The sequence below is a fragment of the Meriones unguiculatus genome, chromosome 8 (genome assembly GCF_030254825.1).
Source record: "Meriones unguiculatus strain TT.TT164.6M chromosome 8, Bangor_MerUng_6.1, whole genome shotgun sequence".
Taxonomy (NCBI): domain Eukaryota; kingdom Metazoa; phylum Chordata; class Mammalia; order Rodentia; family Muridae; genus Meriones; species Meriones unguiculatus.
In genome coordinates this window covers 90938494-90966119 of record NC_083356.1, presented here as the reverse complement: position 1 = coordinate 90966119, position 27626 = coordinate 90938494, and the positions used below count along the sequence as shown (strand labels likewise).

The 27626-nt window shown below is 42.2% G+C and overlaps 1 protein-coding gene across 3 annotated transcripts in view; it reads right to left on the bottom strand.

The window, feature by feature from the left end:
- The window catches only part of Lypd6 (LY6/PLAUR domain containing 6), a 133141-nt gene that overhangs the window by 15368 nt on the left and 90147 nt on the right, over positions 1 to 27626 (bottom strand). For 2 of the 3 annotated variants that reach the window (XM_060390145.1, XM_060390146.1), the window contains exons 2-3: positions 9824 to 10012; positions 2665 to 2763 (exon numbers count right to left, since the gene is read on the bottom strand). In XM_060390145.1, the coding sequence (XP_060246128.1) occupies positions 2665 to 2763; positions 9824 to 9941 (217 nt within the window). In that variant the 5' untranslated portion in view covers positions 9942 to 10012. The remainder of the gene's footprint in view (positions 1 to 2664; positions 2764 to 9823; positions 10013 to 27626) is intronic. The other variant, XM_060390147.1, reaches the window with a different exon arrangement.

Here is a 27626-nt window from a genome sequence, read left to right as displayed (position 1 = left end):
CCCCTCTCATGAGTGCTTAACTTTCACCTGCTGTTCTTAACACCTGATCCGGGCAGATCTTATCTCCCAGGGTAAACTGTCTGCTCCTAGAAAGAAGAAACTAGATTCCTATCTTCCTCTGCATAATTGTCCCAGGGGCCTGGCCTGGCTGCTTTGTCATGGATTCAGAGTGCAACTGTATTTGTCATTATAAAAGTAAGAACAGAGAGATAAAAGAGGAACGGAAAGGAGGGAAAGGATAACGTTTGTACAGACCTTGTGTAAGGCCCTCTCAGCTACTCTCAGTTATCTGTACCTTGAAAGGGGAGATTCTGATCTATAAAAGAAAGCATCAAGATAAGGCTTTCTCTCTTCCTGGAGAGGCATTCCAGCAGGGTGCTTCTGGTCACCTGTGTTTTGTCTTCTGTGGCAGGGAGGGATTTGTCTGCCAAAGTCTGTAAATACCAGCTAACATTCCTTCCTTTTCCCTGTAAGCTCTGCTAAGGTAGCTGAGAGCTAAGTCAACCTCAAGCAGTCACGTGCTGCTACTGGCTAAACGTGTCCTCCAAAATTCCTATGTTGTAGCATGGCATTAAATGTGGAGCCTTTAAGAGGTGGTTAAGTCAGAAAGGCAAAGACCTCATGGGTTGGCCTGGGACAACTATAAAGACCTGGGCAAAGTAGGTTCACTCCTTTCCACCCTGCCTTCTTCCACTGTGAATACATAACACAGTTGTCCTTGGAAGACTGCAAGAAGAAGGTGCCATATCACAAACATGGCGTCTGACACTCCCCAGACACGGAACCTTCTGGAGCCTTGCTGTTGTGCTTTATGGTCTTCAGAGCTGTGGGAAATGAATTTCTGTTGTTTTCTAATTCTGAGATCCAGACACCATGTTCTAGCAACTGGCAACAATGCCAGAAGCCAGCTCAGCTGGGCCAGATCCATTCCAGGAGGAGCCCTGCAGCAGTTTCCTGGATTTGTCCACAGTCACTGTTGACAACTGCCAAATTTTACTGCATATTGGAGTCACTCGGGGAGCTTTTAAAAGTCACTGTCATCAGAGACACCTGGTGCCAGTAAAAAAGCAATGTCCGGGAGGGACTCTGGGCACTGATGCATCTGAGCGTTTACTAGCTGGTTGCAATGTGCAGCCACTGCTTTTGAGAAGCAGTGGTTCACTGCTCACTTTAGCAGCAGACCCAAGTGTTCATTCTGCAGTGCTAATGTCAGAATATGCATACACTGACTCATTTTGGATGAAAGCGATGCCTGTAGAAGGAAACAGGGATAGGACATGGGTTACCAAGATGACTAGATAGCTACTTTGTGATTAAGCCAGGCTTTGCTATCATCACCTTTTTCTTTCCCCAGACATCACTGCCTAAAAGTAAACAAGAATGACTCTAGAAATGAGATGTTTCTCTCCTAGGAGGGAAAGGAGCTTCCAGCATTTCTCATGCATGACTGTTCAAAAGAACACCGGGCATATTTAGAAATAAAGATGCAGGGCCCAAACCTCTGAGGCTGCTTCAATTTGTATAGATCTGTGGTACTTGATTTGGCTGCATTTGCTCCCACAAGCTCCCTTTGGAAAGGCAAGTTCTCAGGCTCATTTCAGACCCGATGAATCTAATATGGAGGTGAGTCAGGGAGTAGGCCAGTAGCATACACCTGTTCTACCATAAACCACAGTGTGGACAGTGGTCACAATGCAGTTTGACAGCCCCTGGGGCAGGCCAGGCACAGGTTTTCAGCCAGTTCTCTATGTGCTTCTGGAAAGCCTCAGGAGAGTCTGGGGCATAGGGCACGAGCTTGAGCAACTGTCCTCTGCCTATTAGTTAGTGCTGTCCTAGCTCTCCCAGTTTCCAGTCCGCCATGAGGAGCAGCGGGGTATTCTTTGGGCTGGGTATGAGGAATCTTGGATTATTTTGAAAAATACTGCATTTGGTGTGTTCGTCATTTTAACAAGTCTGAATTAAATCAACATCGAAAAGCACTCACTGCTAAGCCAGCTGTCAATGGAGAGCCCCATGTTCCTCACCCCTCCCACTCAAACAGGCTACTTCCCACCAGACTAAAACAGCCAATTAGCCATGACCTCACAGATAGACGAAAACACCATCTCCTATATGAATAGTATGTGTCTTCTTTTTCAAATGAGCCATTATGGTCAAAATTTCAAGCTTCAATAGAAGTCCATCTCGTCCTTGAAAAAGGACTTAGCAGTTTGAAAGGCTCAAGGTTTTTATTTATGCAGGGATGACATTTAGAACGCCAGCTTTCACACAGTCTCAAAATGTAAGTCTGTGGCAAGATGGGCAATAAATGAAATCTTTACATGAACATTGATTCATCCTCCACATGAAAGGAGTTACTGTGGATGAAGGCTTCAAAGAACGGCAAACAAGCTGCCCATTCTCTACTGTCCCACACTCGGCCTGCCCCAGGGTGGAGAAGTCTCAGTTACCTCCTGTGGAGCTCCTGAGATGCTTCATGAGAAATGGAGTGATTTTATGGGACCTTTTCTATCCTAGAATCTTTGAGGATGAGCCATGGATATGCTTAGAAGATGTGCAGACTTGGACAAGAGGGGCAGTCGTGATTACGAGCCCGTGCCCAAACCTTCAGGGCTGCTCACTCTCACGCAGCTCTGGGTACTCAATCTCTGAGTGAGACTTTACCTTGAGGACAGTAGATGTCAGGAGCCCATCGGTTGCATTCATAATTGTCTGCTGCCTTCTCACAGGTGAAACATTTAAATCCACCAGGATATGGAGTGGCTACAAAAAACCAAGAGGAGGGGAAAATCGATTTTCAGACTGAGCAAAGAATCCTGTAAAGTTAAACATATTAATTTTAAAAAGGGGTTTTCAAAATATCTTGAAGGTGAAAAAAAAAAATTAAACACTGAAGTCTCTGATGATTCAGCATTTTACATTGGGAAGTTTATTCCTGAGACAGGAGCGCTTGTACTCACACACAAAAATCTGCATACAAATATCCAATTGGTTATTTGAAAAGGCTGCCCACTCCTGATCCGTGAATATGAAATCTAAAATGCTCTCAAATCTGAAACTTTTGAGCACCAACATTTCACTACCCAAGTTCCATACCTGACCGTATGTGAACAGTTACAGTATTAAAAAGACTCCACAAAATTCCTCCAGGGACTACATAAAATTCTAGGATATTTACAAGGAATATATGAAACTAATGAATGTGGCCTTTAGACCACCCCAAGATTTTTCATTACATATAGATAGTCGGAAATCCCAAATCGTCCAACACCTGAGCCACTTCTAGTGCCATGAGCTTCAGACGCAGGAAAGTCACCCTATAATGCCCCCAAGTTGTAAGAAGCTCGAATGCCTACCGATCTGTGAGTGGGTTAAGCAAACTGTGGTGCATCCATACTCTGGAACACCAGACACAAATAAAAAGGAACGAATTGTTAATATTTTCAACAGCTTTAATAAAGTTCCTTGGAGTTACTATTCATGAAAAAAAAAGTCAATCAGAAAGGTGTATGGTTATAGTTATATTATTACTTTATTCTTATGTTTTTGTATTTATGCATACATGTATGTATGTATGTATGTATGTATGTATCTATCTATCTATCTATGTACTTAATGTGTGTGCGCCCATGTTCCGAAGCATGCATACGGAGACAGAGGTCAACCCTCAGGAATTGGTTCTCTCCTCCCACCAAAGTGGTTTCCTGGGAATCAGACCCATGAGATGAGGCTTGGAGGCAGAGCTGCCTTGCCCAACCACAGACCATGTGGGTCTATTTTTTGAAATGGCAGAATGTGGAATGGACTGCATGCGCCAAGGCTATGCGGGCAGTGTTTGAGAAGGGGTGTGGTTCACGCAATTCCGGCAACGCGCGCTGATCTTTCCCATCCTCTCTCCATGGCTGGGTTGGGCGTCCTGCCTTCTGAAGAGACTGTCCTCCTCCGAGTACCACTTGTTGTCTGTCCTGTTTGCAAACCCAGGGCTAACCTAAGACCCATGCTCTAGGAGTGCTCAGTGCGCCAGGATGTTCTGTCAGCGCAAGACAAGGGGTCAACAAGTCAGTCAGGCCAGGGGTCTTCTGGTGTCTCGTCCTTTGGCCTGTATGCTTTCTGCTAAGCTGTGTCTTTGCCGGCCTTGACACTTAAATCTCTGACATTCAGAATCAGACCCGGAGCGCGTTTAAATGCTGGCCTAGTTGAAAGCTGCAGGCACTCACAGTTCATCTGCGGCAGCCAACAGCTCTCGCTTACAGATGGCTGAGCCCGAGGATCCCACTGGTGGAAATAATCACCCCGGGGTAAACTGCATGGCCCACATGGAACCAATTAAGCACGTTACCAAAAACAGATGAAGGAAGAGGCAGCAGCTTAAGACCAGAATTATGGTCCAGATAAAACTTTGATTTTTCACCTTGCCCATTCACATACTTGCCTGTAATATTTCATAGAATGAATGCTGGTGATAGTGCCTGCACATGCCCAGTAGCTGTGAACTGTCTGAAAAACTGAACCTTTTCATGGGCCCAGGTGAGAGTCCTATGTTTCTCCCACTGTTCAGTAACCCAAATTTATAAATAGGTTAAAAATAAGGGTACGGGTCAGTTCTGAAAAATTATGGAAACAGCCTAGAGACAGTCACTCCAGTGCCAGGAGGGAATGGCACCAGGGAAAAATGTTCTATCACATAATCTCATAAAGTAGAAGAAAATATTTCTGTGAAGCATATACAGGTAATTAGTTCAGCTTCCCCTTTTAGCATCTAGAAAAGTCTGTCATATTTTAGTTGAAAGATTCTATGTTGGTGATTACATGCCAGAACAATTGAAGAAAAAAAAGAATAAAAGAGTAAAAGAAGAAGAAGAAGAAGCAGAAGAAGTGGAGTCTCAAATCTCAAAGCCACTCAATGTCTTATGGACATTGTAATAGGTTTTATTTCACAAATATCATTATGAGAAAAACCATATAACCATTCTAGGAAATTACACTGATTTGATACATTAAAAAGTCTCACTATTAACTTTAGCATATTTAACACATAAATCATTTTAAGAGGTAAAAATTTTAAATGCTTTGTAAAATTCACAGTAGAATAATGAAAACAGAACTTTGAAAAAAAAAGCAAATATAAAAAAGTCAAAAAAAAAAGCATTTTTTAAACAATGATCATCATATACACCATGGATTGAGACTGTGAGCTAGCTGTACCACTCCAGTCCACATGATTAATTCACTAGAATATCCAATTTTATTGGTCTATTACTGTAGCCAAACCAATTTTGGCTGCCTTGATTCCTTGAAAGCATCCCATCAAAGAGATAAATTTAAAACTTTGAATAATGACCACCCAACTGCTCCGAGAACAAAGTTATTGGGAACCAAACATGAATAGGTTGTTGTATTCCCAAAGCTGGATGATTTAATCAACTCCTCAAAAAATAATCTTGTAGGAGACTGATGACATTAAATTAAATACTGCCACTTCTTCCTTAACTAAACCCTCACTCTGAAATTAACCTAAAGACAGCAGAATTTGAAGAGAAGTACCAGCTAGAACACTATGCAGCAAAATGAGGCTTTGTTTCAAACCATTTAGACCTAAATGAGATTATCAGCATATGCCACTGGTGACTGAACAAATGCTCTTCATTTTGGTCAGTGATTTCTGTTATTATTTACTTCCTTCATTTTCAAAATTTTGTGTGTATGGGTGTTTTGCCTGCATGTATGGCTATGTATACCCCTTAAAAGCCTAGGATCCGAGGAGGCCAGCAGAGGGTGTTGGATCTCCTAGAACTGGAGTTACAGATATTTCTGACATAATATGTGGACGCTAGGAACTGAACGCAGGTCCTACGGGAGAACATCCAGCGTTCTGAAGCACTGAGCCATCTCTGTAGGCCCTGCCTGATCTTGTTGTAAAACCTTTGAATCCATGTCTGTTTGCTTTCTCAAAAACTGTAGCTTAATATCTGTTTACCTGAATTTTTGTTGACATCTTGCCTGGGGATCAGTGAATAACACTGATCTCTGACAAATCTTTGCAAGCAGATTTGACTTTAAATGACTACAGTACAATACCAAATAAAAGGTTAAATGTTTCCCTCTGGACATATTTATCCTGAATAAGGTCAACAAATGAACAACTCTCTCCTGTACCTTGTTAATTGATACTGCATCTGATAAAGAGTTTGTTTTTCTTTCAAGAGACAGGGAAAGAGGTTCCTAAGATGTGCTATTTTCTTCTTTATTACTTCAAAGCCTTGCAGAGCGAGCGGATTTCAGATCCTGGTGGCCCCAGCTGTGAATGAATCTAATTTGGCTCTTGATCACAGAGCTAATAAGCTTAGTGCCCTGCATTTCAGGGCATAAGGCCTTGGTCCCTCAAGAGAGGGTGATTGTAAAGAGAAAAAAAAAGAAACACCGGAGTACACAGTTACTTCCCGTAAGATAATCTGTCCATTAACTCTCATGGTCAGCTATAGTTCAAGCTTCCAATAATTCTTCTGTAAAGCATCGGGGAAGATTTAGCCTTTGTTTCCCTCTCCTGGAACTTTTGCCTGGACAAAGACCTTCAGTTACTGGAAATGTGGTGAAAGCAGATGCTTCGAAATGTATGCTGATGTGCAGTATGTCTGCTCTCGCCAGATTGGTTTCCAGTGTGATTTTAGAAAATGGACCAAAATATGAAAAATTCTTAAAAATCTAACATCTTTTGTCTTGGTCCACTGAGCAACCAAATATTGCTGATAATTTTACATGGACACATTTCCACTAGAATACACTTCCTGGTGGCTATCTAGAAGTCCTCTGACTCTGTAAGATTTAACAAAGGGCAGGATTGTGCATGAGCTTCCTTGGTTCCCTCTGCGGAGCATATGCAAGGCCCTCGCTCTTTAATTCACAAGATTAAGAAGGGCTCAGAACACACACGCAAAAAGAAAATTGGATTGTTTTCCAGGAGTGTTTTCTATTCTACAGAAAGAAACGGAGGCCAGGAACAGGGCACAGTCATTTTATTAAATTCTATTGTGTGATATCTGACATCGAAATAAATAGCTCCATTTCTCTCAATATTAACTCTTGTTTGGGGAATAGTAATTAGATTTTTCGTGATTTAACCAGAAAATGGAAAAAGAAAACACCACTTCTCACATAAAAAAAAAAAAGGAGAAGAAGAAAAGCACATACAAATTGTTGAACAGAATGTTCTGAAGGACGAATCTGAAATCCATAGTTTGTTTCTTATAATACTTGGAAACTTCAAAGATTTGGCAACAAGAAAGCACGGGAGATTAGTGAGGAGAGGCTGATTTTCTCAGCCCAGTAACCATCACTGATGCTGTCTGGATCTAAGAACAGTAAGCTTGTTTGGCATAGAAAACTTGTGTGTTCTCAAGCTTCTTGCCCCTCCGTGTTCTTCCGTGATCAGATGCTGTGCTTGTCCATATAACATTAATAGACTATGGCTCACTCACTGACCCAGAGAAAGCCGCTTGCACCTCCACCTACAAAGTGAGGCAATTGTATAAATAATTCAAAAATCAAACTAATCCCGTGTTCCCCTCATGTATTTTTCATGGCCAATGTTCAACAGAAACTTGCTTGTTGGTAGAGACGACACTCCATCTGAGCAGGAGTGAGGGCTCAAGGGCAGAGAGGCATGGCTGCTTAAAAAGCAAAAGTGAAAACAAACACGCTTGACACACTTCTGGCTAGTTCAGAGAAATGCGAAGTTAAGCCTACTCCAACATGGTCAGAGCAGCAAAGTTTTGCCGTCCAGCAAGAGTTCTCACTGCCTACGAAGAGGCCTGCTCACAATTTAGTCAGAAACGACTTCCTCAACCCTTTTCACCTTCCAAAATCTTGTCAGAAAATCCCATGGTTCTTATTTAGCTCACACAGGTCACATGAGTGAAACTTGCCTATGAATTTATTTTATTTCATTTTAATAGGGACAAGGTGTTGCTGTGTAGCGCTTGCTGGCCTGGAACTCACTAGGTAGCTCAAACTCTCCTGTCAGCCCCTTGAGTGCTGGGATTACTGTCATGTGCCACCCCACCTAGCTTCCCTCGACTCTTAAAGAGCAGAAGTGTTTTCCCCTGTGGCCTGTCAATGTTCATCCTTCAAAGACAACACTAGTATCAACTTTCCAAATAGGTGCCTACTTCCCCCAGGTACTAATTGGCTACCTTACTGAGGAAAAAGTCGTGTATTTAATCCTGGGTTCCATAAACCCATTCACTTCAGTTTTTAACTCCTACCCTGTAGATAGCCTTAGAAATGACCATTGATGGACGACTTTGTGATCTGAGTCTCTCCCTAACGCTGCCAGAAAACATCGAAGAAGCCAGCATTCTGCCAATGACTCCTGAAGGACTAGGTTTTTGTCTTCCCATGCCTAGCTGTTGGGGCAAATAACAAAACGCAACCTAGAAAGGAAAGGGATGATCAGTATCTTCTTAAATTATTAAAATGGAGCCAAAACTCCCATAAAACTGAGCAGCCAGATAAATTTCCTATGCGAGTAATCAGTAGGCAGACCCGACCAGCAGAGACAGGTACAGTAGGTAGATTCCGCCAGTGAGGGCACAGGTGCAGCAGGAGTCTCTCTGTCTATCGGGTACAGGTCTGCTGCTCCACAGATATTATTTCTGGTCCATAAAACAATGCTATAGTGCATGTATAATTTTATCAGGTTATAAATAAACGGACAAACATCCCTCACATTGTCAGCTCACAGTCGGAGCTAAGTTTCCTGTGCATTATGTTATGTAATAGTCACGAAGCCAGGGGCTTTGTTTCAAGTCAGGATTTACTTCAGATGAGGGAACAACTAGCCGAGCTAGTTGCAGAGAGCCAAGGTCAGGCTCCTGGGTGTCCCACACACCATCTCCCTACCTACAGGAAATAAGAACTCTAGCATTGTGGGACTGGGAAAGTCCAAGTAGCTGCCTCCTCTTTGCACACTGTATGATCTTCAAAAGGAAGAACCGTGTCTTAATTGCCTGTGTACTGTACTTTTCATGCCTATCACAATGCTTGTCATAAAACAGACCTTTAAAAAGAGGTGCAACAGCTAAAGTCCAGCTCACCACAACAAGGGCAATACTGAAGAGTGAAACAGAAAATAAAAGAGCAATGAGGACCAACAGAGGAAGCTTCCCAAAGTGTAGTCTCAGGGTATGGTAGCAGAAGAACCCAAAATTCTTGCTGAGAGCCTGAAGCACAAGTAAGACCCCATGACATATGGAAATCAGAAACTGGGGGGGGGGGGGGGGCGGCGCAGAGATCTGCTGCTGGGGACCTGCACTACTGGGGACTCCCTGGAGAATTGTTAACCATGGAAAATCCAGAAGTTGTGGGAAGTTGTAGGAAGTTGTGGCAGGCAGTGATGTTTTAACTGAGGCTAAGGGAGAAAGACCAGCTATTATCCACACTCTAAAGGTCTAATCCCTTTTCAAACAAGGGACCTCCAGGGATGGGCCAGTTCCCTTTGATAGCTGGCTGAGAACACCACAGCAAAAGGGAAGGTGTGTAAAGTCAGCGGGATGTATAGGGAACAGAGAAAACGAGCCTCATCGTTTAAGGTATAAAACAAACATCCTGGGGAAAGGTGGGGGTAATAAAACACAAGGCAACTTTTATTAACTTCTGCACCCCTAACTAAACCACCTCTTGTCCCGCCTGAATTAAGGTTGCTTTCCCTGGACATGCTTCAACTCTTTTCTAATCAGAAATGAAGCAACATTGTTGTTTTGTTTGTTTGTTTTGTTTTGTTTTGTTTTGTTTTCCAGACAAGAGAACAAACAGAAAATCGTCTTACTTGAAGGGTGGAGGTAGATTATGTCTTTCACTGTGAAGTCTCGGGACTGAGCAGCTTTCAGACAGTCGGCCACCAGGCTCAGCAGCAGGAGCCAGGCCAGGGCAGGGCTAGGTTCCATGGCAGACTGGTGTGTCACTCATACGGAGGGCCTCAAAGTGGGCACTTGGCACGAAGGTAGAGCACTGGCACCTGAAACAGGAACGCAGACTCATCTCAGTATCCAGCAGGAGACGGTGAGGGCAGCTTGGCTGATCTCCTGCAGGTGAGTTGAGATGGGGAGGGCCACCAGGCTGGGCCTGGTGGCTGTGGCAGGTAGGGAGGAGGAGAGCCTTATAAATAGTAATTTTAGAGCACTCAGAACATTCCATCCTGAATCTGTTCTTAATCAGGCTGCTCCTACTGGCAACAATCCTTCCTAATATCCAGCAGAGATGGTATCAAGTGAGATTGAATTTTAATGAAATCCAACTTTTTTCTTTTTCTTTCTTTCTTTTTTTTTTTTTTCCTGCCAGGAGGCCAGGGGACTTGTGCCAGAGAGCAACAATAAAGAAGTCAGGTGCAAAGCTCAGCAGCTCTTCCTCAGTGATGGTGTGGGCCAGAGACCAGATAGCAAGCATCCTCTCTGAGTGCTGGCTGCCCTACCAAACTGTAGGAAAAGAAATACAGGTAAACTGGCCTCTTCCAACCCCCAAACCATCTCAATAGCACAAACTCTCTTTAATATGACCAACACTTGTTGATAAATACTGTGGAAGGCATTTGCAAATAGCAGTTTCTACTCCCACTGTAGCTTTGGATTCTACATTCCGAACACCAGCAGATGCTGTACTCTGCCTACAGGCGGGTGGTTATGACCTTGAGTTGCTCCTTAGCACTAAGCTGTCATCTACTTTCCTCTGTTCTACTTGTTCCCTCAAAACAGAACAGTAGAGCCCTTTGTAGACCCTTCACCTCACTCAGAACGCTGGGAATATTCTTCACAAATGACTCCTTCGCCAGCTCCTTAGTTGTCTAGAGCGTCTGGGCCTCATGTTCTGCTTTGCCAAATCACAGTCTTTCTTGCTCATTAAAGGAAGCCAGGGTTTAGGTATTTCCCTATTTCAACCCAATTAAAAACCTACAATTTGGACATTCTGTTTATAGATTTAGCATACCTACTCAACAAGATTTTTAAATAGCTTAAAATTTTAAGTTCCCTTACAGAGGGGAAAAAAAAACTTAAATAATGACCTAAATATTACAAAGCAGTAATTCAATAGAGAAAAAGCAATATGACCTATTCAGATATTAGAATGTGCTATAAAGTGATGTTAATCTAAACGGAACAATAAAAAGTACACCAACAGCCCCAACTCTTCATAGGATATAAGCAGGTTTTCAAAATGCCAGGATAGGCTACTATCACTATACTATAGTGACAGAAGTATGGACAATGTTAACTGAACTCATTATACTCAAATTATTTACAATGTTTCATGTTCATTTGTTTCTATGTTTGTTCTTTGAGACAGGATTTCTCTGTGTAGCCTTGGCTGTCTGGGAACTCAGTCTGGCCTCAAACTTGGAGATCCACCTGCCTCTGCCTACTGAGTGCTAGACAGTGTTTAGAAAAAAGTTCTCTCTAACGACTGATGATGCAACCTTGCCAAGTCCAGGCTGTCCGCTGCTCGTACTGTGCTTCCTGGAGCAAACTTGCATTCTGCATGGGGATAAGCTGCTATGCCATCTAATAAATGCAACAGGAAAACACTGTTGTGGGGCACTTGGTTCAACAATGTAATGAGAAATGAAACAAGTGTCATTGGTGGCCTTCCTGGACTTGAGGTAACATTCTAGCTTCATCCTAGTGGGGGTGGCAATGCTCTTTTTAGCCAATCAGGTGAGGTCAGGAAGGTGAGGCTGCACCTGGGGGACAGTGGGCACAGTGCATGCTGGAGACTGCAATACCACAGCCTAGACCTCGCCCTGTTTCCCTGACGGTCAAAGATGAACATGGCAGAAATATTAGGTTTGGAACCACAACTGTGAGCTCATAAATGAAGGCTGAGGGCCAGGCAGAAAACATGATCTATAAACAACAGGGCCAGGCTTTGGAGTTTGCTGGGGCTAACATAGTAGATAGCACAGGCTAGCCACATTGACTTTCTCTCTGTTCCTGAGTTTGGAAGTGCTGGGTTAATGTGCCTATAGCTTTAATGCTTCCTTATGGTCTTTTACATTGGCCAACCCCCCCCCCCCCGCCACTGTCCCCTCATGGCCATCTTACTCCTGTTTCGTATTCCTGGTTCCTATGTGGATACCAGTCCTTTTGAATTATGGCTCCACATTTGACTTTACTGCAATCCCAGGCACCTCCTTAAAGGCCCTGTCTCCAAACAGAACCACACCCAGAGGCATTTGGTGATAAGACTTCAACTTAAAATTTGGGGGAACCACATTTCAGCCCAAAGTACATGGTTTCTCTCCTATTACATTTCCTGTCCCACGATGCGCTATGGAGCTGCTGTTTAAAATGATAAATGGCGATAAAGGGTGCCACAGGGAGACATAAGTACACTCCTGCATTGTGGGGTCCTGAGATCTTCTGGTCAGGGGCTAACTGTGACTGTTAGGACTTCTGCTGGCTCAGAACCTTGTCACTGAGGCTCTTTGGCTGCCATTGTGGTGAAACAAGGCATTTGCCTCAGACCATTCCTATATCCCTCCTGCCCTCTGACTGTGGCGTTAGCTGGTTTGTCCATTGCTTTGTTATAAGAGATACATGATAAAAATAGCAACAACAAAGCCATAACTACTAAAAAGGAAACTAAACCCCAGGCTACACTACAGAGTAAAATTTAACTCGAAGTCACAGAAATATGACCATTTCTACCATGTAACCCCAGATATGACCTGATGGTTGTGGGAAGTATCTTGAGGTAATGCTTAATTAAATAGATGCTGGTTAAGACTGTAAGCCTTGCACAATCACATGGGATCACTTTAATTTCTTGTTCTTCCACCACATTTGTATGTAACAGCTTCTGCTTTCTGGGTTGTCTTCTACGACTCTCCTCCCCGCACTGAGTCACCTACTGACCATCTAACTGGTGTCTGAGGCTATTCAAGTAAAGAACTCCATACTACCTGCCTGTGATAGGACAAACAGCCCAGGTTTGAGAATAGGCTTTAGATATTAATTTCAAAACTAGTAGTGATAAACAGTTCAGTTACAGAATTGAAGGTGAGTTCACCCAACAGTTTCTCTTCATGGTTCCTGCCACCCACTAAACATCCTAGAAAACTCTGAAGAGCATCCTTTTAACATTTCTCTAACCTCCTGTGCACTGAAAAACAAGCTTTGAAAATACGAAACAAAACAAAACAAACAAACAAACAAACAAACAAACAAAAAACAGTAACTGCAGCCCAATGACTGAGGTTGGACTGCTGATCTCTAGAACAGAAAGGTTGTTTTTCTTTTTGTTTTAATCTGTTATTTTAAGCCAATAAATTTGTAGCAACTATAGCAGTTATGGAAAATCAAGGTTTTAAAAATCATTTTACGCCACAGTATACTCCATAGAAATATGCAGAAAATAAGCATAAAACCACATTGGTGACTGTCAGAAAATTTGAAATTTGCTTTCTAGATTTTGAATGACTATCAGAGAAGTATCATGTTGAACCATATAAGACTGTCATTTTTAGAATTAAAAGCATGGGCACACAACGATAGCTTCTTATGTCTTAATCAATGGGACAGACTGTGACACAAAAAGATAAGAAGTCAAATGGCCACTGGAACAGGACATCTAACATTATGTGAAAAAAGTCATGTACTGTTAGTTCTATGCCCTTGCTTATTTATTCTGTCTATACAAGTCTCCTTGGACACCAACGTCATCCACAGGCTTCAGCTGTTTTCTTGGCTCCAGTGCTCACACACCTGCTGAGTCCCGCTCTTCACAAGCCCTGGAACATCATCAGAGGGGCCACGGCTCTCTCGTGTCCCATTTAAGCAGCTCGGTGACTTCCTGGAGCACATTGTAAATTGCCCATGACTAATATGCATGCTCCATGTTCAATAACATATTTGTATGATTTGTGTGTGTGTGTGCATGTATGTGTGTGTTTATATGGGTGCATGGACACAAGTAGGGCAGAGAATAACCTTGGGTGTCATTTATCAAGAGCAGTTCACCTTGTTTTGTTATTGTTGTTTTGTTTGTTTGTTTGTTTGGGGGGGGCAGAGGCTCTCTCGCTGGCCTGGAACTTGCTAACTAGGCTAAGGTTTCTAATCGGTGAGCCCCAGTGACAGACTTATTTCACACAGACAGACACGCATATACACACAATGTATGTTGCTTTTCTTCTGTGTTATAGATGAGGAAGCTAAGCTCAAGGGACAACTTGCTCAAGATTACACAACTGCCTTATGTGAGATGTGTAGCTTTGTCTTTCCAACCGTGGAGCTAAAACACCCAGACGAAAACATCCCACACTGGCTGTGCTCACAGAAGGGATGGCAAGAACCACTGTCCGATGGACTTGTTGTGGTTTCAGATGGTATGTGGATTAGTGCACAACCTGAATCCTTCCCTGTGCAGCTCAAGGTCGATGTCAGTGCTTCCACAGCATTAAACATGGCGGGTGGCATGTCTTCCCATGGCTTTCCTTCCAGTCCTTGATCTAAATGTCTCTTTGCACCAGTTGCGGCAAACATCATGCATCAACGGCATCTAAACGTGATGCCACTGTGGCTTTCTCAGGACACCCTCGCAGCCCGGCATCCAGTTGCAGGCGGGGTTGAAAACGTGTGGGCAACATTCAGAGTGAGTTGAGAACAAGTCTTCAGCCTAGGTACTTAACCATGTTACGCCTCCATTTCCCCCTTTGCAGAAGGAGCTTGCTTCCCGCCTCAAATGTGTATGAAGATTACGAATGTTACACAGTGAAGGCAGTGTGGTATTTCCTAGGGTTTTTTCCTATTTGTAGGTTTTATTCAGAACCAGTCAGTGTTTTGTAAATGAAAGGAAATACAGAGAGATTTACTTTGTTCAACATTCAATTCACATTCCTAAGTCAGATAAAAACAAAACAAAACATTAAAACACCTCAAAATGTCCAAGTAAGACAAATAATTATCCATATGTTTCTTCCTTCTCAACATCTGCCTCATGGTTACCAAGGCTGGGACAAAGCCAGCAGTGGAAAGGAGCAGGTGTCCCTGAGGCTCATGTAGGCCTTGTGACTTTCTGCCAGCCCTCACCAATGAAGCCAACAGCTGAATGCTGCCCTTTCAGCTCTCCTTACAACGGTCTATGCTGCGTATCATGATCTTTACCCACTGCTTTAATTAGATTCCACTTATACATTAGGTGCCGACGCAGGCAATGAGCACACCCTGCACTTCCCTTCCTCCACACCTTTCCTGGGTATGAACCTATACTCTCCATGGTGGATTATCATAGAAGTCAAAGCGACTATTCTGCTCACCACAAGAGCTCTGTTAATCACCTTTCCATTACATACACGAGACAAGTAATTTACAAGGAGGAAACGTTTATTTTGGGGTTGTGATGTCAGAGGTCTCAATACATGGTGAGCTGACTGTTGTTTGAGGGCCTACGGGAAGATACAACATCACGGTGGGGAGTGTGGGGTAAAGCTGCTTACTCCAGTGTAGCCAAGATAAGTCATAAAGGAGGGTCCCACATCTTCACCAAAGACATAGTGACTTAACTTCCTATCACTAGACCCCAATTTCTACATTTCTACCACCTCCAGTAGTGTCAATACTTGATTGACAGGTTGTCAATCAAGCCTTTAGTATATGGCACTTGGGATATATGTGCCCAAAATATAACAAGAACCATCATTTTACACAGGAAAGGACAAGCTGGATTCCTTTGACCCAATTTGTTCACAAATGGCCCTCAGATTTGTAGAGTTCCGATCCTTTCTTAGCCATGAATTTTTAGGTATCAAATGGAAAACATCTAAATTCTTAAGTAGTTTAACCTTAATTCTCCCAACCATTTGTGACACTGATCCTTCTTAGGAAAATGAGGCCTTTCCTAGGCTTAGGAATGATTAGAAGAAAGGCTAAAGGGAGAGACACCAAAGCTATAGAAGGTTCTGGAAGCTTAATATTACTTTGTACATTCAAAAAAATATAAATGAATATGTTTCACTGTCACAACTTGAAACTGTCCTCAAAAGTCCGACAATGAAATTTTCACTTTTATGTACAATTATTCCTTGAGATTTTTACTGAGATAAAATTAATATTACATAAAGCTTACTGATTTATAATTCATGCAAACATATCATTAGCTAGTTTAGAACATTCCTTTCATTCCATTTTTAAAAACCTAGTCATTAGCAGTCACTCCTAATCCCACCCTCCCCCCTATTCTGAGAACCACTCATCTAATTCACATCTCTATGGATTTCATGTGAGTGGAATGTGCCATATTCCCGCAGGTTGTCATAATGTTTTCAAGGTTTGTCTACATTATAGGATTGATAATATTCCTTTTTATGTCTGGATGTTGCTTTGTATGAATATAGTAATATGTTTACACATCAGCTGATGTTTATTTGAATGATTTCCACTCTAGGGTATTACAAATAATGTTATTATTAACATCCATGTACATTTGTGGGGGCCAAACATGCATTTCATGCTTATTAGTTATTTGTCCGGCTTTGGTCTCATGGATACCAAGGGTTTAACTTGGAGGTGAACTGCCAGTGTACCGCTACAGTTGTGCCGTCTTATCTTTTCAATGAAAGATGCTGGGGTTTTCTCCACATCATCACCAGTACTTACTCTTCTTTTCTTTCTTAAAACAAAGAACTATAGTCTACCTAGTTCAGCTGAAGTGTGTCTCACTGCATTTGATTGTCTACTATAGTTTTCTTGCATATATTTGCATTTCAAGTAAGCAATGAGATTAATATATTTTCATGTGTTTATCCATGATTTTTATATCTTCTTTGGAGTTAGGTCTATTCAAATTATTTACCCAATTTTTAGCTGGACTATTGGCTATTGTTAAGCTGTGAAAGGACTTAAATCTAGATTCTAGACATTTTTAGGTGTAATATATGCTTAGCAAATATTTTCTCACTTCTCACATTCTCTGTGTATTTTTCTACTTCCTTAAAAAGCAAGCAAACAGGCAGGCAAACAGAAAACAAAACAAAACAAAAATCAGGGTCTTACTATGTAATGTTGACTGGCGTGGAACTCTGTAAGTAGACTTAGCTGGTTTCTCACAGAGACCCCATAACCTCTGCTCAAGGGCTAAAGGCTGCCATACCCACCATTTTTTACCTTCCTGAGAAAAATCTTTTAATATACAAAAGATTAAATTATGATGAATTCTATGCATTGCTTTTTACAAACATAGACTTTGTTCTCTTGTAAAAGTCTAGTGCAGTTTAGTGCTAGAAAGACCTACATACAATGCCCAGTAAAAGCATTTGTCTACTTGGTAGTGATCAAAGCTGTATTTTCCACTTTCCTTTTCATGAGCAAAACAGGATGGGCTGGACCAGTTATTAATAGACTAAATGTTGACATCGCTACATCGATCATAAATATCAGGCCTTCTATTACTATTTTCTAGGAATGGAAAAATGAAAGGCATTTGACAAGCATTCACTATGATTTTTAACAGTGATTGAAATATGGGCTCTGCTCAGGGGGCTGCAGATTCTTGGGACCAGCTGGAGCTTTAATCCCCGAATGGTGGAGGCACAAATGCTCAGCTACTACAATGAAGGGTCTTTCCTAGGACTCTAGTGAGTTTCTGTGTTCGCTGTGCCTTTGGACTGTTCCAGACATTTAGAAAAGACATTGTGTCTCCATTTTATGATGCTGCCATTTGAATACGCACTTCGGGCCCCATCCCTGAATGCAGCACTTTATGAAGAAGTCCACACTCATTTTCACAGCTCTGTGACCTTTCATTTGTTATTTATGAGTTTTTGCAAATCTAATACCACTCTGACAGATTTAATTTGTGCTCTAAATTACCTTTGCATGAGTTACTCAACCGCTGATTTTGTTCCAATAGATTACTTGCTACATTCCAGAATAGGGGGCAAAGCAAGAACTTTGAGAACTACCAGACTTTTTCCACTTAGAAGACAAGTGAGAAGAATTGCACTGGCATGGATGGTACCGGACAATACAAAGGAGGATTCTTACACTAGTCACAGATGTTAAGGGATAGTGCCTGAACTTGGGGCAGGATTAAAAAATCTATACTCCCTTAATCTCGATTTTATATACAGTCCATAAGTAAGTTCTTCCCACTCTTTAAGCCAAACACCAGAAGAAAATCAGGTACTTCTGTGTGTCATACCGACTCAAAACCCAGGTACTACAAGACAATAGCTCAGTGCCAAGTCAGAACACAGGCAACTGTGAAATACAGAGCTGAAGCAACTGAAAGGGAGTTGACAGCCATTTCATTCAAATCTGAGATGACTCATAGAAATACAAAATGGAGTCCCGAGGCCTGAAAGATCATGATAGGTCTTGATTTAATTTTTAATATGTACAGAAGTTCATACGAGGATGCAGTTACCCGGAAGAGTTAATTCCGCTGCTATGTGTATAAACTGAAATCATGTACTTACAAAACTGAGTCACTTAAATATAATGTTCAGACCAAAGGTAACAACTTCCTTGTGTTTGGAATATGCACAGGTATTGTGGTGACTTCAAAAAGTGCTTAAGATTTCTTTGAAATGTGTCCTCAGTGGGGTGGGGTAAAACCTACATCACCTGCCCCCATGTCTGAGCCAACTTAAATCAGTTGCCTGGAGGGTGTAGAAATGAAATAATTAGCAAGCTAGGTCACGGAAGGTGATACCGTGTATACACAGTGTGCTGGGATAGTCATGCTGGAGCCCTGTGCTTGTGCTGTCTGTAGTCAGTCTTGGTGATGAGGGTGGCATGATATAAAGAAAGCAGTGTAGCCAATCAGAGCTGCTGAGACTTATGGAAAGAGATGCTCCCAGCCAGTCCCCGTGTCCCAGCCACCATTCTCTCCCCATCTTACAACAGGCTAAGCCCTTTCTATTTCCTGACCCACTGACCGTGAGCAGTAATGACTGTGGCTCGTGCTGTGGTGGTTTGTTAGGCAGGAAACAGAGCAAATTACGAAATTAAATTCAAGATATCTTTTCCGTTGCCATAAAGTTCAGCTGTCCAGACCAGCAGGCTGTAACCACAGTTTAGAATGGATGATAACATGAAGCACTGTCATGTGTCCCTAATTGTTGGGGCCCAGATACAACCAGTCTGCTCACCTTGCTTTCAGGAATTTCGACCCCTTACTTTGCTTTGAGACCTCTTGTGCCTTTGTTTTTCCAAGGTGTGGACCCTGCAACAGCATTCCCCAAACCCTAACAAAGCAGGGACGTACATAATTGGATTCCCAACTGCTTAGGGTAACTTGGCATACCAATCAGAGGACCTTTATACCTTGAACAAGAGCGCAGTGTGAAATCCATCCACATCAGAGAAGGAAGAAATTGGTTTCCAAAGGGAAACCAAGGTACCGTGGCCTGAAGAAGAGTGCACAGAAGCTGGGGCAGCAGATTCCTACATGTGTCCACTCTAAAGCGCAATACAGCATTTGAATAATGCTTTAGTCTGGCATGAATATTTCTGCAAATGCCAAGGAAGTAGAAATAGTGTCTTCCCATGAAAGCTTCTCCACATTAAAAAAAAAAAAAAAAAATAGGTAAGGGCATCCACAGCCAGTTCTCTTATAAAACCTCCCTTCTTACTGGAATGAGTTTACACTACCCACAGTCACACTCGGGAGTACTGTTAATCACACATGGCCCATGCTATTAGCAACTGTTGCTGGGTTCAGCACTGGGCATAGGAGCCAATCAGGCAAATTAGTGTTCTTGGATAGCATTCTTTTAGAAAAGAGAAGTAGCCCTCTCTGTAGTAAGAAACCAACATATGAAACCCAGGAATACTCACATGCCACACTGCTCTCCACCCAGAAGAGGACAATGAAGCTTGCTGGTTTGGAGAGATCAGGAGAAAATGGGGAGAGCTCTAACCATGTTAAGAGTTTGACTTTGGGACAATTCTTCACTCTTATCTCATAGTGCACTCCACTCACTTTCCATCCGACAGATGCCCCTGTTGTTCAGGGTAATCTGAGATGTATTTCCGGTCCCTTGCCAGCAAGAGCTTTAATTCAAGAGTCTTCCTAAAGGGTCCACCTTTAGGAAGTTTTCCTATGTAACAAATGTTTCTTTGTTTGTTTAATGTAGTACAATATTAAGCTTAATCAGTAAAGGTTAAAGCAGAGAGGTCTTTTAAAATGCCCATTATGGAGAACTAGTCAGAGATGAGTCCTTTTGGATTTTACAGTCGCCAATGTTTCATTTCCGATTTCTAAGGAGAAAAAAAGCTCACATTCCTGATGTGAATAGAAGATCCATTTGCACAAAAGTCAATGCTTTTTTAGAAAAAAAAAAAATGTGTATTTCTTTTTCTGGAGCCACTGGCAAGGCTACAGTTATAGGAAGGAACTACCCTTCTGCTTTGTCCCAAACTCATTTAATTGCATCAAAAAAAGCTTTAGTTCCTAAAAGATAAATGATGCTGGGAAGTATGCCTGGCAATGCATTCTCACATTAAAAGATGCTGAATTTGTTCTAGGAACCAGTTCACTTGTTCATTGTTCCTACTACCTTGAAGACTGTGGAGAACTGAATATAAGCCATTTTCAAGAAAAAATAATAGGCTAGGAAAGAGTCAAAGAGCTCGCCACACAGGAATGGGACACTGGCTAAACTCATGTCTGCTATCATTTTTTTAAAGTTACTTGGAAATAGGTGAAGATTTTTTGTTTGGGTGTCTTTTCTCAGATTTTCTTATATGTTTAAAAAATGTCAGTTTCATGTTATTTTTATGGGGCTTTTATGCTAGAGAAGCTTTGAAATACATAGACATATCAAATGGTTCTCAGAACCAATATAAAGTTATCAGCTGAGTTAAATCAGAACAAGATATACTCTTACATTCATACATGAAGATATACTCTTCATTCCAGTTATAAGCCCAACACTTTATATTTCATTATATATTTAGGTGAATGGGTGTTTTGCCAGCATTTCTGCCTATGCACGTTTGTGGTTGGTCCTTGTGCCCACAAAGGTCAAAAGAAGACATCAGACCTGATGGAAAAATGGAATTATAACCAGTTGTAAGCCACTATATAAGCATTGGAAATTAAATCCTATCCTCTCAAAGAACACATGACTGAAGAAGCTGAGGATGGCAGGGGTGGCTCCATTTTGTTTCTCAGACTCTATCTTAAGTTGACTGACCTTGGAGTGACTTGACCCCCACCTTTGGGTTCTGAGAAGGGCCACATAGCCCTCCACCCTGCAGGTTGTCATAAATGCCACAGAATGTGTTAATGGGTCCTCCACTCCACCCAGCAGGCTATCATACAGACATCTTAGATATCTGTCAGTTTGGTCAGGTGGCTTGGAACAATTTGCCTAAAGGACATCTCGATCGCTGAACCCCCCCACCCAAAACCTTCCCTTCCCTGAAACTGCAAGGCTTGGAATTCCCTGCTCACTGTTTTTCCCTTTAAAAACTTTGCCTCCCTGAGACTTGAGGCCTCACTTTCTAACCTGCTGCATCCAGGGAGATTGGCGGCCCGAGCTTAAGCTTGAATAAAGATCTTTGTGTGATTTGCAACAGACTTGACTCCTAGTGGTCTTTTGGGGTCTCTCAAATCAGGCATAATAATGATCCCCATTGCTAGTCATCTCTCCAGTCCTCCAAACCAAGCATTATAATGAGATACATACTTCCTGATCTCGGGGCATCATAGTACTCTCTCAAGGGAATCTTCTCTGCATGTGAGCGACACATTCACACTTCTTCCACTAATTTTCAGTGTTTTGAACCTTCACCAACATGAAGACTGCTATTAGTCATGGGCTGCAAAGCAGATAGAGCTTTGTTTCTGACCCCACAGAGATAGTTACACAATTTTAACTAATTTTTATGGTTAGGGTATTTGAGACCACCTTTTTATTTCTTGCTTTAGAGAGATGGTAAGACTTCGTCCAAGGATTGAGGTGTGTTGATTCTTCCCTATCACTCCACCCAACTACCACTCACCAGTGCTGACTGTCCAAAGTCCAAGTTGATATATGCAACCTCGATTTTGGGAAACATTTACCCTTTTTGGGAAAACATTCCTGCTGTCCCTGTCCTTTATGTTAACTCAAACTCATCTTTAAATGAGAATGGATAAAGAAACTGTTGTGCAATTACTAAATAGACTACTACTTGGCTATTAAAAACTAGGAAATCATGAAATTTGCAGGTAAATAGATGAAAATAGAAAAGGTCATCCTGAGTAAGGTAACGCAGATCGAGAAAGGCACACGTGGTATGTACTCATTTATAAGCAGATATTAGCCATATAGTACAGGATAACCATATTACAATTCACAGACCTAAAGAAGCTAACTAACAAGGAAGTCCCAAGGAAGGATGTCTGAATCTCACTGAGAAGGGGAAACAGAATAAACAGAGGAAGTGCTTGAGGAGAGGGAAAAGGATAGGACAGGGAGTGCTGAGGGAAATGAGGGTGAGAACCTGATGTGAGGAGAATGGGGAGGTTGGGAGGTGGAGGCAGGAGGACAGAAAGACAGAGGGCTTACAGAGAGAAGAGAAACCGTGGCCTGGAGCATCTCCAAGAGAGGCTGGAGACCTATGACAAGGTAGGCTTCTGGGAAGATATGGCAGTGACTCTAGTGGAGACCCCTAACAGCAGGGGACATGGAGACCGAAGAGGCCACCCTCTAACCAAACAGGATTCCTTGTAGAGGGAGGAGAACACCAACCCACCCACAAAACTTTGACCCAAAATTTACCCTTCCTACAAGATGAGCAAGGATAAAGATAGAGCAGAGACTGAGGGAAGGCCCAACCAATGCCTGGCCACACCATGGGAGAAAGCCAACCCCTGACACTATTAAGGTCACTTTGCTATGCTTCTAGACCAGACAGGAGCCTAGCATAGCTGTCCTATGAGAGGCCCCACCCAGAAACTGATTGAAACAGATTCTGAGACTCACAGCCAAATACTGAGTAGAGCACAGGGAGCCTTGTAGAAGAGTGGAAGGAAGGATGGAAGGACATGGAGCGAACAGGAACTCTACAAGAAGACCAACATAACCAACTGACCTAGGCCCAAGGGGCTTGCGGAGACTGAGACAGAAACTAAGGACCATATATGGACTGGACCTATGCCCCCTACACATATGTACCCGATAAACAGCTTGGTCTTTATGTGGGTCTCTTAGTAATGGAAACAGGGGTTGTCTCTGAAAGGGACTCTCTTGCATACTTGCTGCCTTTTGAGGCTATCATGGTAGAGGATGGGCTCAATCCTGATAAGACTTGAGGTGGTGGAATGGGTGGGTGGGTTGATTGTGGCTCCTCTTTTCTGAGGGGGAGGGGAGAGGGGATACAGGGAAGACAGAAGTAGGGTAGGATGGGGGAGGGAGGGGGCTACAATTGGGATTTAGAGTAAATAAATAAATAGGAAAAAATTCAGAAGTAGACTGGCCTAATGCCTCCCCACCAGGTCTTCAATACCTTGAGATACATGCCATTATGACAGCTCAATGTTAGTTTTATTGTTTTGGAAAGGTAGTTGGGTTTCCTAAGCCTGTAACTTGATTATTTTAAAGTGCATTTTATCTATTTAACATAGTTACTTAGAGGAAAGAATGATTTCATCACCCTGAGCATAGAGACAGGTATAATCAATGAACTCCAAGTAGCCTGTCATTGTGGTTGTAATCCTTTCTTGAACCTATACCATCTTCATTTGCAGGTCTGTGTAAATAATGGCTATTAAAGAAGTTTATTTCTGTAGCAAAAGAGAATATAATAAGATTTTATACAGTATTCGTCCAAGCAGAAAAGGCTGTATGAGGTTATTTATAAAATAAGGCTGTCCTTGAAAATAGAACATTTCTGTTTTATTTTATAGGTAAGCCAAGGCATTCCATAGGGTAAAACTACTAAGTAGCCTCTGGTGGCTAAGGAACTCCAGGCATCAGAACTGACTACAACAGCCTGAATGAAAGCAGCCAAGTGCTAGTCCCACTATCTTCTCCTTGGTGCTATGTTTTACTTTCTAGAGCTTAGTTGACTTTTTATTCATCCATTCATTCATCTGTTCAGCATCCTTCACAAAGCAGGAACAGATCATGTATGCAGTTAATATTCCCAACTTAACCCCCAAGTTCTTCAACTCTGTTGGAAAAACCATTCATTCCATTCATTGTATTCTTCAAACGGAAGTGCCCGTGAAGATAGAATGCTAAGAACATGAAAGGAAATGTTGATACAGATTCAATATTCAATAATGTTCAAGAAGGAGATGGGGGGGGGTTCTGTGATTTATTTAGTCGAGAATGAACATGAAAGCTGAGTGTGAGGGCATGTGTTTGTAATCCCCATTACTGGAGAGAATGAAGCAAAGGGGTAGTGAGTTATAGGGCTCCCTAGGATGCTTTCTAAGACCCTGTTCCAAAATAACAAAATGAGAGGGAGGGGGAGGGGGAAGGAGGAGGAGGAAAAAGAATAAGAACAACAACAAGGAGAAGACAGTGACGACAACAACAGCAATGACATGGTTTGATGTTGATGCTGGGTAAGATGTGAGATATCAGGTGCAGGAACTGTGTGATGGGACTACAACAGTCTGTCCCAGGCCCCCTGGGATGCAGATCATAAGCACTGTCAATAGAAATTCAACAAACATTCACATTCCTAAGTCTGCTCTGAAAACAAAACAAAACAAAACAAAAAAGAAAAACAAAAAGATGGAGGTAGCATGGAGAGACACAGGAATGCCAAAAAACCTGAGAGACAGGTGCTGGCTGTGCAGTGCTCCTGGACTCTGATTCACAGTGATTTCATCGAACCCTTCCAGGCTCTGACCAGACTGACAAATGACACCAAATTCTGTCGTCTGGAAAATCCGAACATTCCAACACCATCTCTGAGTATGAATCCGGGAGGAGAAGTCTGAGGTAGGTGTTACAGTGATGGTGGGAACTGTTAAAACTGGCCAAATAGAAAGGCCACAATGCTCCCCATAATCTGCTTCTTGCCTGCTCCTCCTCGCTTGACATGCCACGTTCAGGCGACAGACCTTCCTCGGGTTTCCAAGGTACCAGTGTGTCCCTTACTTGATGTTTTGGCTTTAGATGTCCATCTCATTACATCTCTGCTTTCTGCTCAAGGTTGAAGTCACATGTCTCGTTTAGACAGCCCAAGCTTGTGTGAGAGACAAGATCAGCGCCTTCTGCGTTCCTTGTATGGCTTTTCTCTATGTACAGTTAGAGGCTTGTTTCACAGTGGTAAAACAGTAAGGGAAGCCAGATTTGTTTACTTTATTGTTTGTGGGTTTTTGTTTTTGTTTTTTGACAGATTTGAGTTCAAATTTTAGCTCACCACTGACTATGACCTTGGACATGCAACTTTTCCTTTCTTCATCTTTAAAATAGGATATCATTTATTCTGACATGAATGTGAATTAAATTATTATGGATAGCTTTCTTTAATTATTACTATTAGCAACTCATATTATGACTATTAATGTATTATTGATGTATTTCCTGCTTGATTATGATCTCTTTTTTAATTGTTATTTTTTATTAATTACAGTTTATTCACTTTGTATCCCCCCTGTACCTCCTTCTCCCCCTCCCCTCCCAATCTCACCCTCCCTCTTCCCCACCTGTGTCCCTCTCCCAGTCCACTGATAAGGGAGGTCATCCTCCCCTTCCCTCTGATCCTAGTCTATCAGGTCTCATCAGGAGTGGCTGCGTTGTCTTCTTCTGTGGCCTGGCAAGGCTGCTCTCCCCTCAGGGGGAGGTGATCAAAGAGCAGGCCAATCAGTTCCTGCCAGAGACAGTCCCTGTCCCCATTGCTATGAAGGCCACTTGGACACTGAACTGCCATAGGCTACTTCTGTGCAGGGGTTCCAGGCCATCTCCATGAGTGATCCTTGGCTGGAGTATGAGTCTCAGAAAAGACCCCTGTACCCAGACTTTTTGGATTTGTTGCTTTCCTTGTGGAGCTCCTGTCCTCTCCAGATCTTACTATTTCCCAGTTCTTTTATAAGATTCCCTGCACTCTTCCCAAAGTTTGGCTATGAATCTCAGCATCTGCCTTGATACCCTGCAGGGTAGAACCTTTCAGAGGCCTTCTGTGGTAGGCTTCTGTCCTGTTCCCTGTTTTCTCTCTCCTCTGATGGATGTCCATCCTCTTTGCCTTTTTTAATGGGGTCTGATCTCTTTTAAAGGCATTGGTTTTTGTACAACATTTGACTTCTCTTTCTTTACCTTCCCAGAACCAAGTAGGAAAGATATATCTGAAAGCAGGTTTGTCAGATAAACTGATTCTGTATAAATAATTACAGTAACAATGTATAGAGAATATAGTAATTGCCTTCGATAAGATTAGAATGAATTGTGTGCATTCTGATACACATTATATATATATTAAACACACGTTACAGAGATTTGGAGGAAGGATGAATTTGGGGGTTCTTGCGAAGGGACAGAAAAGATCACCTGGAAAGGGTTACATCTTTTTGAGACAGTATGGTGCTGAAATGATAACTCAAAAAATAAAATGCCTTGCAGGCATGAGGATCTGAGGTCAATACCCAGAACCCATGTACAAAAAGAAAAGAAAAGACAACATCTGGGTATGGGGGAATGTGGCTATTATAATCCCAGTACTGGGGAGGTAGAGACAGGCAGATTCTTAAGAGCTAGGTGGACAAGCTTAGCCCATACAACAAACTCCAGGCTAAGGAGAGACCCTATCTCACAAATAAGGTAGATGATGTGGTAGTCACTTGATGTTGTCCTATGGCCTACACATGCATGTCCATTCAGCAACAAAAAGAAAAGAAAAATAAACCAACCTTCTAGATCTCTCAGTCCAAACTACCAGTAAAGCTATCAGGCAGGGCTCATCATCATAGCAGCCATCTTGGTAATATATGCATTGTGGCTGTATCACAGGGCTTGTTTTACCCTTTAGTAATCTTTTTTTTCCTTAATAAAGACCATAATTTATGAAGCCTTTCATAAGGAGAGGTCATCTCCATGGGTACAATGTTGTCTTCTTAACCCCAGAGATATAGTCCAAGATGCACAAGCCAATAACTGTGGCAATTCAAACACCAAACAGAGAAGTCACAAGGTATTTTTTTAAGTGAGTTGGTCAAAGTCATCAAGAAGAAGAAAAAAATCATATCATGAGGTCCCCAGAAACACAGGGGAAAAATGAATTTCAATCAATGAAACCAAAGGAGGAAAAGAAAACTGTGTGAGTTTTGTTGTCATACCTGAGTATGAATGCTTTGTCCAAGTGAAGATAGTTCAAGAGGTATCAACCAACCACAAGGTTCATTGCTGATCTGTGGTCACAGATATGGGAGGATATGGGGATGTCTCCAGCTGAGCCTCCTAGCAGCAGGTAACATAGAGACTGAGGAGGCCACCTTCTAGCCAGGCAGGACTTACAGTGGTGGGAGGGGAACACCAATCCACCTACAAAACGTTCAACCAAAGATTTACCCTGTATACAAGATGTACAGAGATGAAGATGGAATAAAGACTGAGGAAATGTCCAACCAATGCCTGGCTCAACCTCTTTACCCACCCCATTGGTAGAGAGCCATCCCCTGATACCATTAATCAACTCTGC